Source organism: Leptopilina heterotoma, unplaced genomic scaffold, assembly GCF_015476425.1.
Source record: "Leptopilina heterotoma isolate Lh14 unplaced genomic scaffold, ASM1547642v1 Lhet_44, whole genome shotgun sequence".
NCBI classification, from domain to species: Eukaryota; Metazoa; Arthropoda; class Insecta; order Hymenoptera; family Figitidae; genus Leptopilina; species Leptopilina heterotoma.
This window is the reverse complement of record NW_025111084.1, coordinates 1,862,973-1,875,525: the sequence shown is the minus strand read 5'-3', so window position 1 is coordinate 1,875,525 and position 12,553 is coordinate 1,862,973. Positions and strand designations below refer to the sequence as shown.

General features: G+C 26.3%; 1 protein-coding gene and 1 long non-coding RNA gene across 2 annotated transcripts; one reads left to right on the top strand and one right to left on the bottom strand.

Moving 5' to 3' along the window:
* Window positions 1-187: 187 nt before the first annotated feature.
* Window positions 188-1,614, bottom strand: LOC122506872 (calcyclin-binding protein). The gene is made up of 2 exons (XM_043619267.1): window positions 1,382-1,614; window positions 188-983 (listed from the first exon to the last, which is right to left on the bottom strand). The coding sequence occupies exons 1-2, from the start codon at window positions 1,397-1,399 to the stop codon at window positions 321-323; spliced, it is 681 nt and encodes a 226-aa protein (XP_043475202.1). The 5' UTR covers window positions 1,400-1,614; the 3' UTR covers window positions 188-320.
* A 2,767-nt stretch (window positions 1,615-4,381) lies between these two features.
* On the top strand, window positions 4,382-5,787 carry LOC122507047. Its single transcript, XR_006302075.1, has 3 exons — window positions 4,382-4,603; window positions 4,982-5,197; window positions 5,576-5,787. It is a non-coding gene; the product is annotated as an uncharacterized LOC122507047 (long non-coding RNA).
* The last annotated feature ends 6,766 nt before the right edge of the window (window positions 5,788-12,553 follow it).

The window sequence follows — 12,553 nt, the reverse complement described above, 5'->3', positions numbered from 1 at the left end:
TTATGTACTTAATAAATGGATTTTTTAAATTTTGAATATATTATTCAAAAATTTAAATTTGAAACATGATTAAGACATGATTTTTATTTCCTTAAATGCTTTAAAATGGGTTTAAAACATTTTTCTTAAAATCTTTAAAATATATTTTTTAGGTTGATAAAAAAAATATGAAAGAAAATAATCAAAATTGCGGTATGAAGTCTTCTTTACTTTATCATAATTCTTTTTTTTATATATAAAACACAATACTAGAAAACTGATAATTAACATAATTAATATAATACAAAGTTATTCTTATAAAATAGAAGTAGAAAAAGGATTTAAATCATATTATCACCTAGAGAAGTTTTTTTATCTTGACTCTGGCACCATGCTTTGGCAATGGTTTTTTTCATATCGTCATCGCCTTCCTGATACATTTTCTTCATCATCTTCATTAAGCCCGAATCGGGATCTTTAAGTTCATGATCTTTACCTTCCGGTACCAATGGTTCTTTCGATTCCTTGATTCTTTTCTCAACTCCAGTTACATGCGACCAATTAATTGGTGTCTTCTTTGCAAGAAATATGGTAACGAGATCGGTTTTCACTTTGAAATTACTTTTTTCCGGATCAATTGTTTCACAGAGATTTATAATTGGTAGATGATAGTTTTTATTGTCTAGGCCGAGAATTCGAAGATCCATTGAGCATTCGGTAAAATCGCAAGCAATCGACTCCTTGGGTAGTGAGTGAACATTTTTTAGAGTTACATAAATTTTCATGAACTTATCACTTTGATCCCATCCGTAATTGTTTAATTTGACTTCGTAAACTTTTGGACCAAATCGTTGAACTGATGGTGTTACTTTAATTTCATTTTTGTCCGTCAAAGTGTCTAACTCAGTTTGTAAACGTCTTATTTCAATACTGATGAGATCCTTTGATTTTTGTCGTTTTGCTTGTTGAAGAAGGGAATTGAGATCTTCTATATCGCTTTTAAGCTGAAAATATGAAAATATTTGTTTAAAAATTTTTTTTCTTGTGTTTATATTTATAATAATTGATTTTTTTGTGTTTAAAATAATCAGAGTTGACACAAAAAATTAATTTTGCTTTTCCCTGATTTCCAGATAATTTTGACGAGAATTTTAAAAATTTTTGAACAAAATTGAATTTTTGCGAAGAATTTTATTACTTTTGAAAATAATTAAATTTGAATTTTTGCGAAGAATTTTATTACTTTTGAAAATAATTAAATTTCAGCAATCATTCTACTTTCCCTGACCTGTGTCAAACCCTGAATAATTATTTTTTTCCTTATGTTCAAAATAATCAATTAAATTGTAAAATTGAAATAATTTTTAAAAGAATAAATTATAGTTTATACAAGTAAACTAACCTCGTTAGATTTCGACATTTTTAGTGTGTTAATCAGTTCTTTATTTAAAGGTATTTATTTCGATGAATTCAAAATGCACTTGTTATTCCTAAATATTATCAGTAATCAGTTTTTAATAAAACTTTTTATTTATTTGGAATAAAACTTAGATTTATACACAAGCGATGAAAATTGTTTAGGTTTAACGAATTTCAACCAGAACGTTGTCGAAATTTCTAGATTTTTGTAGCATTTTTTAAGTTTGTAGTTTCTGTCATAGAATTATAAACTTTCCTTGAATTGAGGACGTAATAAATATGAATCGCGTTTTAATTAAAATAATTCTCACCGCAACAGAGCGCAACGATCAATCAGTGGTTCGTATATTCAAACGATAATTTTTGTTGATCGAACAAATATTTTTGATTTTTTTTTCAAAATAGATAATATAAATAAAATAAAATTCAATTAAAAGGTTAATAAAATAATGTAAAGTAATAATTAGAAAATCATTAATATTTTTTTACTTATTTCAAATTTTCGCGCTGAAACGCCAATGCGCTCTGCATTATCGACCAACTTCTCGTGGGTCGATAATGCAGAGTAGGCAATTTATTGTTTAATGATCGGAGTATAGATGTCGTGGCAGGACATTTTACTGTTGGCGCCTTTTCTGCCATTCAGCCAATGAGAACTTTGGGCTTAGTGAAATGTTTGTCAACAGTTGATCGACATTGTTGTTAGTCTTAATTTTTGTGTATTTTTATAAAAATATAGTGAGTTTGTTTAAATATCTTTAATTCCGGCTATTGCTTCTTTAGTTTTATGTCTTCTGTGTTATGAAAATTATTCTCAAATGGGTAATTTTTATATTTGCGACTGTCGTGATCGTGTTGAAGAAATATTGTTCAGAATACTTTTGTACATGTTTTGCTCGTCTCTCCTATTATAAATATAAAAATATTCGTATATTTCCCTAAAGTTGTATAATTTGTATACTGTGTTGTGATTATAACAGTAATTAAACGTAATATTACGCGTAATATCATTTCTGAGAAATATCACATTGAGAAAATTTTGAGGAAGAATCGAACAATGTCGCAGAGCAAAAGTCACAATTTTGTACTTATTTTTAAAGAAAAAGACGAATTAAATTCTAAATTTGTTTTAGCGAAAGGGTGAAGAATTCATTTTTCACTGTTTTAAACAATTAAAAGTTGCTTTTTAATAAAAAATTGCAATTTTTTGTCAATGGGGAACATTGTCAAATTTTAGGTTATGTCGCCTAAATTGTTTCTTATTGACAGAAAATTGTAACTTTTCATTCAAATGCAACTTTAAATTGTATAAAATGTTGAAAATTAAAATATTTACGTCTCTAGCAAAACGAATTTAAATCTTAATTTGCCTTTTTCCTTTTTCCGGGTGGCGGAAATTATATTTTACTCCCAAAATGGAGTAAAATATCAATTCTCAGATTAAATTTTCTGATATCTTTTTTAACAAAGCTCCTGTTTTCTTTTCTTAAAACCATTTTTTGTTTTCTTTTGTAGAAGTACTCTGGAAGAATCTCGAGCACTGGACAATCATCTTTTTGGACCAGGATGCGACCTGTAGGGAGAATAATCCAAGGATCTTCTCCAGCTCCACCGACTATGAAAAAGCTAAGTGCAATTTTATGACATTTCAAATATTTCTTTATTTTTATTTGTGATATTGTGAATCGCTCCCAAAAAAGCTATGTAAGAAGCAAAACATTTGAGGTTATGTTTCTAATTTTTCGGATTTCAATTATCTTAATAAATAATAAAATTCTTCTCCGAAATTTAATTATTTACAAAAAATTTAATAAAATTCTTGGCAAAATTAATTAATAAAATTTTCAAAAAGAATTTTATTTTTTAAACAAAATTTTTAATAAAAATTCTACAGGAATTCAAATATTTACCAATTTTTACATAAATTTCTTCGCACCAATTATCAATTATTTTTAATTTTTTAATGAAACTTTTCCAAAAAATTCAAATATATTCAGAGAATTGAAAAAATTTTTAAATAGTTCTGAGAAATTTCATTATTTTGAAAAATTTATATAAAATTCCTTTAAAAATTCTATTATTTAAAAAAATTTTGACAAAATTCTTTACAAGATTTAGTTAATAAAATTGCAATTTTAATAAAATTTTCCTATTCAATTAAATTATTTTCAATACAATTCTTTTTAAGAATTCAATTATTTTCCAAAAGTAATACATTTTTTATGGGAATTAAATTATTTTAAAAAATTTGAATAAAATTCTTCGCTAGAAATAAATTATTTTCATAAATAAAATTTTTCTTGAGAATTCAATTATTTAAAAAAATTTTGAAAAAATGTTTAATAAATTTGAAAAATTATGAAGTTGTTAATAGAATATAATTATTTTCGTAAAATATTTCATTCTTCCTAGGAATACAAATTATTGTCAAAAATGTTTGTAAAAATCTTCGAAATAATTCAATTATTTCTGTAAAAAAATAAAATTTTTTGAAACAATTCAATATTATTTAAGAAATTTTAATAAAATTCTTCCTAAGAATTCAATTCTTTTCAAAAATAAACATTTTCACAGGAATTCAATTATTTAAATAATTTTTTTTTTAAATTCTTTGTCAGATTTCAATTATTTTCAATTTTTTAATGAAAATCGATAGAATGTAATTATTTTCAAAAAGTTTTAAAAAATTCAATTATTTAAAAAAATTTGAATAAAATTCTTCACAATTTTAAACAAAATGATAGAAAATTGCATTTATTCTTAATTTTTTTTTAAATTCGCCGAAATAATTCAATTATTTTTAAAAATTTTGATAAAATTCTTGAATGAAAATTCAATTTTAGGAAATATTCAATTATTGAATAAATTATTTATTTTTGTACTTAAATAATTGAATTCTCGAAAAATTTTCTAATAAAAATAATGATTAAATATTTATTTAAAAAATAAGTTATTGATGTTCTTCAGGGTCAGGGAAAAAGTAAAAATTTTGTCTGGAATTTAGGGAAAAGTCAGGAAAAAACATAATTAAAGTTTTGTGGCAACCCTTCTTTAATTTTTTATTAATAAATTCATTCGTTTTGTTTAGATGTGCTTGGAGGTGTTTTGTACGCACTGGACAATCATCACTTTTTGAGGAGGATCCGTATGTTGAGTACCTCATCCAAGTCTCGATTTATTTTGATTGTGGCATTTCGTGGATTTAGTGAGTATATTTTTGTAATTTACAATGAAAAAATTCCAAAATTTAATTTTGGAAAAGTTATAGGTAGTTGTAATTTTTAGAAATTCTTAAATTTCAGAAGCTGAAATATTTTTAAATTTATTTCCCATAAAAAAAGAAATAAGAAGTATTTAAATATTTATTTAGCAAAATTATTCAAGTTTTAATTAATTGAATTTAGAAATCAGTGAAGAATAAAGGGAAATACAAAATAAAATTTTTATGACAAAATTGAATTAAATAAACGATTTTTTCGACTTTTTTTTCTACTTCTAATCGATTAAAGCGACTTTTTTTGCTCGTTAAAGTCGATCCGAGGCTTGTAATAAGTATAACTTAAACTTATTTTTTTATTTTCAGATTCCTCCTCCGCGGTTACTATTTCGTCGCGAAAATCTAAATTCCAGCAACGAGAAATTTGAGTCATGAGGACTCGGTCTTCTTACAACAAATTGTTGTTTTCGGAATTCTTATATTTCGATTAATTATTATAGAAGGGATCTCTGGGGACAAGTGACTCGAAGATTATTGTCATTTGGAATACGTTGTCTTTGCAGGAGGGAATCCATCGAAATTGTAAGAATTAATTTAATTTTTAAGAATTATGTTAATTTTTGTATTCTTAATTAATTAATTAATTATTTATTTAATTAACACTAGAAATACCGATGAGAACGCATTTTTGAATTTGTACATTTTTCATTCAAAATTATCCAGAGTGATGAAATTTTCTCAAGTTTATTTTTTTTGTCTACGAAATGTCAAAGAATTTCAACGCTTTAAATAATTTTAAAATTTTCGAAGCAAGACAAATATTTTCCCCTTTTGGTATAATTCTAGTGTTAAATAAATAAACAAATTCTTTTATTTTTAAAAGAAAATAATAAAATATTAAAATTAGTTCTACTTAATTTACAATCAATGGTATTAAAATATTATTTGTTTTACTTTCAGGGCCAATTTAGATAAAGTTTAGAGTCTGTGCGCGATTTTAAATCGTTTTTCTTGAATCTTGTGTTTTTGGTTTAAAAAAGTATAAAAAATTATAGTTTGAAAACTTGGTGCGCGATTAAAAAAATGTGTGTGAACAAATTTATAGTGCCAGTGTTGTGTTCTGCATATTTGGAGGTAAACTGTCTTCACTACTTCACTGACAGGGATGAGAATCTTTGAGCGAGAATTCCGGTGAGTCCGAAAACAAATTGAAAGGGTAAAAATATACTTTAAGTTTAAAAAAATGAAATGTTTTTCTTCGGTAAAGAAAAATATTCAATTTAATTTTTTTATCAAAAAAATAATTGTTTAGAATTTTCTTTTTTTTTATTACAATTTATTTTGCATCTTTTGTTTATTATTTTCAATCTTTTTTCAATAGTAATTCAATGAAAATTTCAATAAAATTTCCCACACAAAAAAAGTAAATTAAATAGTAAAGTAAATATTTTTTTATTAATAATTTCGATAATTTACATTTTTAGTATTTTTTTAATTAAATTTTCTTCTTTATATTGTTTTACAAAAATGGTGAATTTTTCTTTTCACAGAAAAATATAAAGTAAATTTTTCACTTTAATAAAAATTTAATTAAAATTAATTTTACATACCTACATATTTACAAAAGAATTATTATTACTTAGTGAAATATACAAAGCTTTTTTTTAATTTGAATAATTTTTTAAATTAAACCTGAATAGACTTACTCTCTGAAATATGATAAAATGACAAACATTTTTTTAAATTTATTTTAGAGTTTGTTTATTAAAAAACTATTTTACAATTTGGCTCGGTTAAACTAGCGACCCGCCGGCCGCCACCCATCAGAAGAATCCATAGGCGCCGACACACATAGTAGCGCGGTGGCCCTATACGGTTCAATTAACGCAAAAAAAACGTACGCTAGCTATTACAGTTTATTAAAAATATTTTCAATTGTCACATTTTGAAGAGCAATAATCCCCCTTTAATTTCTGACCAAGAAATAAGCATTTGGTCTAAAATTGTTCGAGTTATGAATTTTTTTCCGATTTTTTTTTAATTTTCGTTTTTCTGATACGGGCGGGTGGGGACGCTGGCTATCAAAAGTTTATTAAAAATATTTTCAATTGTCACATTTTGAAAAGCAATAATCCCCCTTTAATTTGCGACCAAGAAATAAGCATTTGGTCAAAAATTATTCGAGTTATGAATTTTATTCCGATTTTTTTTTAATTTTCGTTTTTCTGATACGGGCGGGTGGGGACGCTGACTATCAAAAATTTTTTAAATAAATTCTTATTGTTCACATTTTAAGAAGGATTAATCGCTCTTTAATTTGCGACCAAGAAACAAAGAATTGGTCAAAAATTATTCGAGTTATGAATTTTTTTCCGATTTTTTTCCCAATTTTCGTTTTTCTGATACGGGCGGGTTAGGACGCTGGCTATCAAAAATTTTTTAAATAAATTCTTATTGTTCACATTTAAAGAAGGATTAATCGCTCTTTAATTTCCGACCAAGAAACAAAGAATTGGTCAAAAATTATTCGAGTTATGAATTTTTTTCCGATTTTTTTCCCAATTTTCGTTTTTCTGATACGGGCGGGTGGGGACGCTGGCTATCAAAAGTGTATTAAAAATATTTTCAATTGTCACATTTTGAAGAGCAATGATCCCCCTTTAATTTGCGACCAAGAAACAAAGAATTGGTCAAAAATTATTCGAGTTATGAATTTTATTCCGATTTTTTTTTTAATTTTCGTTTTTCTGATACGGGCGGGTGGGGACGCTGGCTATCAAAAGTTTATTAAAAATATTTTCAATTGTCACATTTTGAAGAGCAATAATCCCCCTTTAATTTCTGACCAAGAAATAAGCATTTGGTCTAAAATTGTTCGAGTTATGAATTTTTTTCCGATTTTTTTCCCAATTTTCGTTTTTCTGATACGGGCGGGTGGGGACGCTGGCTATCAAAAGTGTATTAAAAATATTTTCAATTGTCACATTTTGAAGAGCAATGATCCCCCTTTAATTTGCGACCAAGAAACAAAGAATTGGTCAAAAATTATTCGAGATATGAATTTTATTCCGATTTTTTTTTTAATTTTCGTTTTTCTGATACGGGCGGGTGGGGACGCTGGCTATCAAAAGTTTATTAAAAATATTTTCAATTGTCACATTTTGAAGAGCAATAATCCCCCTTTAATTTCTGACCAAGAAATAAGCATTTGGTCTAAAATTGTTCGAGTTATGAATTTTTTTCCGATTTTTTTCCCAATTTTCGTTTTTCTGATACGGGCGGGTGGGGACGCTGGCTATCAAAAGTGTATTAAAAATATTTTCAATTGTCACATTTTGAAGAGCAATGATCCCCCTTTAATTTGCGACCAAGAAACAAAGAATTGGTCAAAAATTATTCGAGTTATGAATTTTATTCCGATTTTTTTTTTAATTTTCGTTTTTCTGATACGGGCGGGTGGGGACGCTGGCTATCAAAAGTTTATTAAAAATATTTTCAATTGTCACATTTTGAAGAGCAATAATCCCCCTTTAATTTCTGACCAAGAAATAAGCATTTGGTCTAAAATTGTTCGAGTTATGAATTTTTTTCCGATTTTTTTCCCAATTTTCGTTTTTCTGATATGGGCGGGTTAGGACGCTGGCTATCAAAAGTTTATTAAAAATATTTTCAATTGTCACATTTTGAAGAGCAATAATCCTCCTTTAATTTCTGACCACGAAATAAGCATTTGGTCTAAAATTGTTCGAGTTATGAATTTTTTTCCGATTTTTTTCCCAATTTTCGTTTTTCTGATACGGGCGGGTGGGGACGCTGGCTATCAAAAGTGTATTAAAAATATTTTCAATTGTCACATTTTGAAGAGCAATAATCCTCCTTTAATTTCTGACCAAGAAATAAGCATTTGGTCTAAAATTGTTCGAGTTATGAATTTTTTTCCGATTTTTTTCCCAATTTTCGTTTTTCTGATACGGGCGGGTTAGGACGCTGGCTATCAAAAATTTTTTAAATAAATTCTTATTGTTCACATTTTAAGAAGGATTAATCGCTCTTTAATTTCCGACCGAAAAACAAAGAATTGGTCAAAAATTATTCGAGTTATGAATTTTTTTCCGATTTTTTTCCCAATTTTCGTTTTTCTGATACGGGCGGGTTAGGACGCTGGCTATCAAAAATTTTTTAAATAAATTCTTATTGTTCACATTTTAAGAAGGATTAATCGCTCTTTAATTTCCGACCAAGAAACAAAGAATTGGTCAAAAATTATTCGAGTTATGAATTTTTTTCCTATTTTTTCCCAATTTTCGTTTTTCTGATACGGGCGGGTGGGGACGCTGGCTATCAAAAGTGTATTAAAAATATTTTCAATTGTCACATTTTGAAGTGCAATAATCCCCCTTTAATTTGCGACCAAGAAACAAAGAATTGGTCAAAAATTATTCGAGTTATGAATTTTTTTCCGATTTTTTTCCCAATTTTCGTTTTTCTGATACGGGCGGGTGGGGACGCTGGCTATCAAAAGTTTATTAAAAATATTTTCAATTGTCACATTTTGAAAAGCAATAATCCCCCTTTAATTTGCGACCAAGAAACAAAGAATTGGTCAAAAATTATTCGAGTTATGAATTTTATTCCGATTTTTTTTTTAATTTTCGTTTTTCTGATACGGGCGGGTGGGGACGCTGACCATCAAAAATTTTTTAAATAAATTCTTATTGTTCACATTTTAAGAAGGATTAATCGCTCTTTAATTTGCGACCGAAAAACAAAGAATTGGTCAAAAATTATTCGAGTTATGAATTTTTTTCCGATTTTTTTTTTAATTTTCGTTTTTCTGATACGGGCGGGTGGGGACGCTGACTATCAAAAATTTTTTAAATAAATTCTTATTGTTCACATTTTAAGAAGGATTAATCGCTCTTTAATTTGCGACCGAAAAACAAAGAATTGGTCAAAAATTATTCGAGTTATGAATTTTTTTCCGATTTTTTTCCCAATTTTCGTTTTTCTGATACGGGCGGGTGGGGATGCTGGCTATCAAAAGTGTATTAAAAATATTTTTAATTGTCACATTTTGAAGAGCAATAATCCCCCTTTAATTTCTGACCAAGAAATAAGCATTTGGTCTAAAATTGTTCGAGTTATGAATTTTTTTCCGATTTTTTTCCCAATTTTCGTTTTTCTGATACGGGCGGGTTAGGACGCTGGCTATCAAAAATTTTTTAAATAAATTCTTATTGTTCACATTTTAAGAAGGATTAATCGCTCTTTAATTTCCGACCAAGAAACAAAGAATTGGTCAAAAATTATTCGAGTTATGAATTTTTTTCCGATTTTTTTCCCAATTTTCGTTTTTCTGATACGGGCGGGTGGGGACGCTGGCTATCAAAAGTTTATTAAAAATATTTTCAATTGTCACATTTTGAAGAGCAATAAACCCCCTTTAATTTGCGACCAAGAAACAAAGAATTGGTCAAAAATTATTCGAGTTATGAATTTTTTTCCGATTTTTTTCCCAATTTTCGTTTTTCTGATACGGGCGGGTGGGGACGCTGGCTATCAAAAGTTTATTAAAAATATTTTCAATTGTCACATTTTGAAGAGCAATAATCCCCCTTTAATTTGCGACCAAGAAACAAAGAATTGGTCAAAAATTATTCGAGTTATGAATTTTTTTCCGATTTTTTTTCCAATTTTCGTTTTTCTGATACGGGCGGGTGGGGACGCTGACTATCAAAAATTTTTTAAATAAATTCTTATTGTTCGCATTTTAAGAAGGATTAATCGCTCTTTAATTTCCGACCAAGAAATAAGCATTTGGTCTGAAATTGTTCGAGTTATGAATTTTTTTCCGATTTTTTTTTTAATTTTCGTTTTTCTGATACGGGTGGGTGGGGACGCTGGCTATCAAAAATTCGAACAATATTATACCAAATGTTTATTTCTTGGTCACAAATTAAAGGGGGATTATTGCTCTTGAAAATGTGACTATTGCAATTTTTTTCTATAAACTGTAATAGCTAACGTACGTTGTTTTGGCGTTGATTGAACCGTGTTGGGACACCGCGCTACTATGTGTGTCGGCGCCTATGGATTTTTCTGATGGCTGGCGGCCGGCGGGTCGCTAGTTTCACCCAGCCTTACAATTTTTCTCGTTTTTAAAATACTCTATAGTAATAATTATTACTGAGAAAAATTAGTAACAATTTTTTACCTGATGAATATTTCACTATAATTTAAATTAAATCGAGAGATTGTTATTAAATTTTTTTTAAATTTACAATTCTGATAAAAAATATTATAAGTTTTTGAGAACATGACCTAATTGTACTTACCCTACGTGCATATAGAAATAAGCAGGTGTACAGAATTTACGATAGGATCATAAGGACTTCGGGCCATCCGGATCTCGTTAGCCAAGTATTAAATTGGATTACAGTGTAGTCAACAAATACTTGTACTTTTTACAACAGTTAGAAATCACTTTCCAACGTATTTTATACATTATTCTCTCATTAAATTATTTATGCGGTAGAATAATTTATTCTTTCTTGAAATTATTATTTTTAATTAGCTAGATAAAAATATCGTTACTATAAAATGAGAGACGCAGTATTTGAAAAAAATTTACACTTTTAGTTCCTTTTCGAAACTTTTAACTTTGATTTTAATATAATTAGTATTGTTCTTAATTTAATTAAAAAATTTTTTAAATAAGAATAATTTAAATAATAATTTTTAATTTAATGAGGATATTAGTCTTTTTATTAATGGTGAATAAAAATTTCCTTATTCCTTTGAGGAAATTATACATTTTTATTTACAAAAATTGGATTTAAATTAATTAGTAAATTATGCTCTATTATTATTGGTAAATAGAAAATTCTATTTTTCATTGAGGAAATGATAAATTATTTTTTACTTAAAAAATTAAAATAAATTTCTTTTTATTTTTTAATTAGTCATTTAATTTATTTAATTATTGGTTTTTAAATTAAAAAGTACGTTTTCATTGAATTAGTAAATTATTCTTTTTGTTGGGATTAATAAATAAAAAATGATAAATTTTATTTTACAAAAACTTGTTTTTAATTTAAGGAGTAATTTTTAATTTAATTAGTATTTTTTAATTTAAATAGTATTTTTTAATTTAATTAGTAATTTTTAATTTGCTTGGTAAATTATTTTTTTATTGTTAGTAAATAAAAATTCTATTATTCGTTGAGGAAATGGTAAATTTTTATTTATAATAACTTGTTTTTAAATTAAGGAGTAATTTTTAATTCAATTAGTAATTTTTAATTTAAATAATATTTTTAATTTAAATAGTATTTTTAATTTATAATTAGTAACTTTTAATTTAAATAGTAGTTTTTAATTTAATTCCTAGTAAATTATTATTTTTATTGTTGATAATTAAAAATTTTATTTTTCATGGAGGAAATGATAAATGTTTAATTACAAAAATTTGGTTTTAATTTAATTAGTATTTTTTAATCTAATTAGTAAATTACTCCTTTTATTATTTATTGGTAAATAATAAATAAAAAATTCTATTTTTGAGGAAATGATAAATTTTTATTTACAAAAAAAAACGAAGCGAATTCGTTTCAACGAGACAAAAAAATACAGTCAGATAGTAAAAGATAAAATAATGAAGCGATTTTAATGGTTTTTTTTTCTTTTTTTTTGACAGCACAGTGAATTTTAACATGAAATATAAAACTCTCGTATATCATCAACTAGATATATTATTATATCAGTATAATATTGAATATGGTCAACATATAAATATACAGTCATCAAGTTAATTTAACGAATTCGTACAATTTTATATATAATATACAGCGATTCTATACACAATATTAGGACCTCTTATTAATAGATCTTTCAAAAATTTTATTTTTTCTTTTATCGGTCACTTAAAACATAGAGATT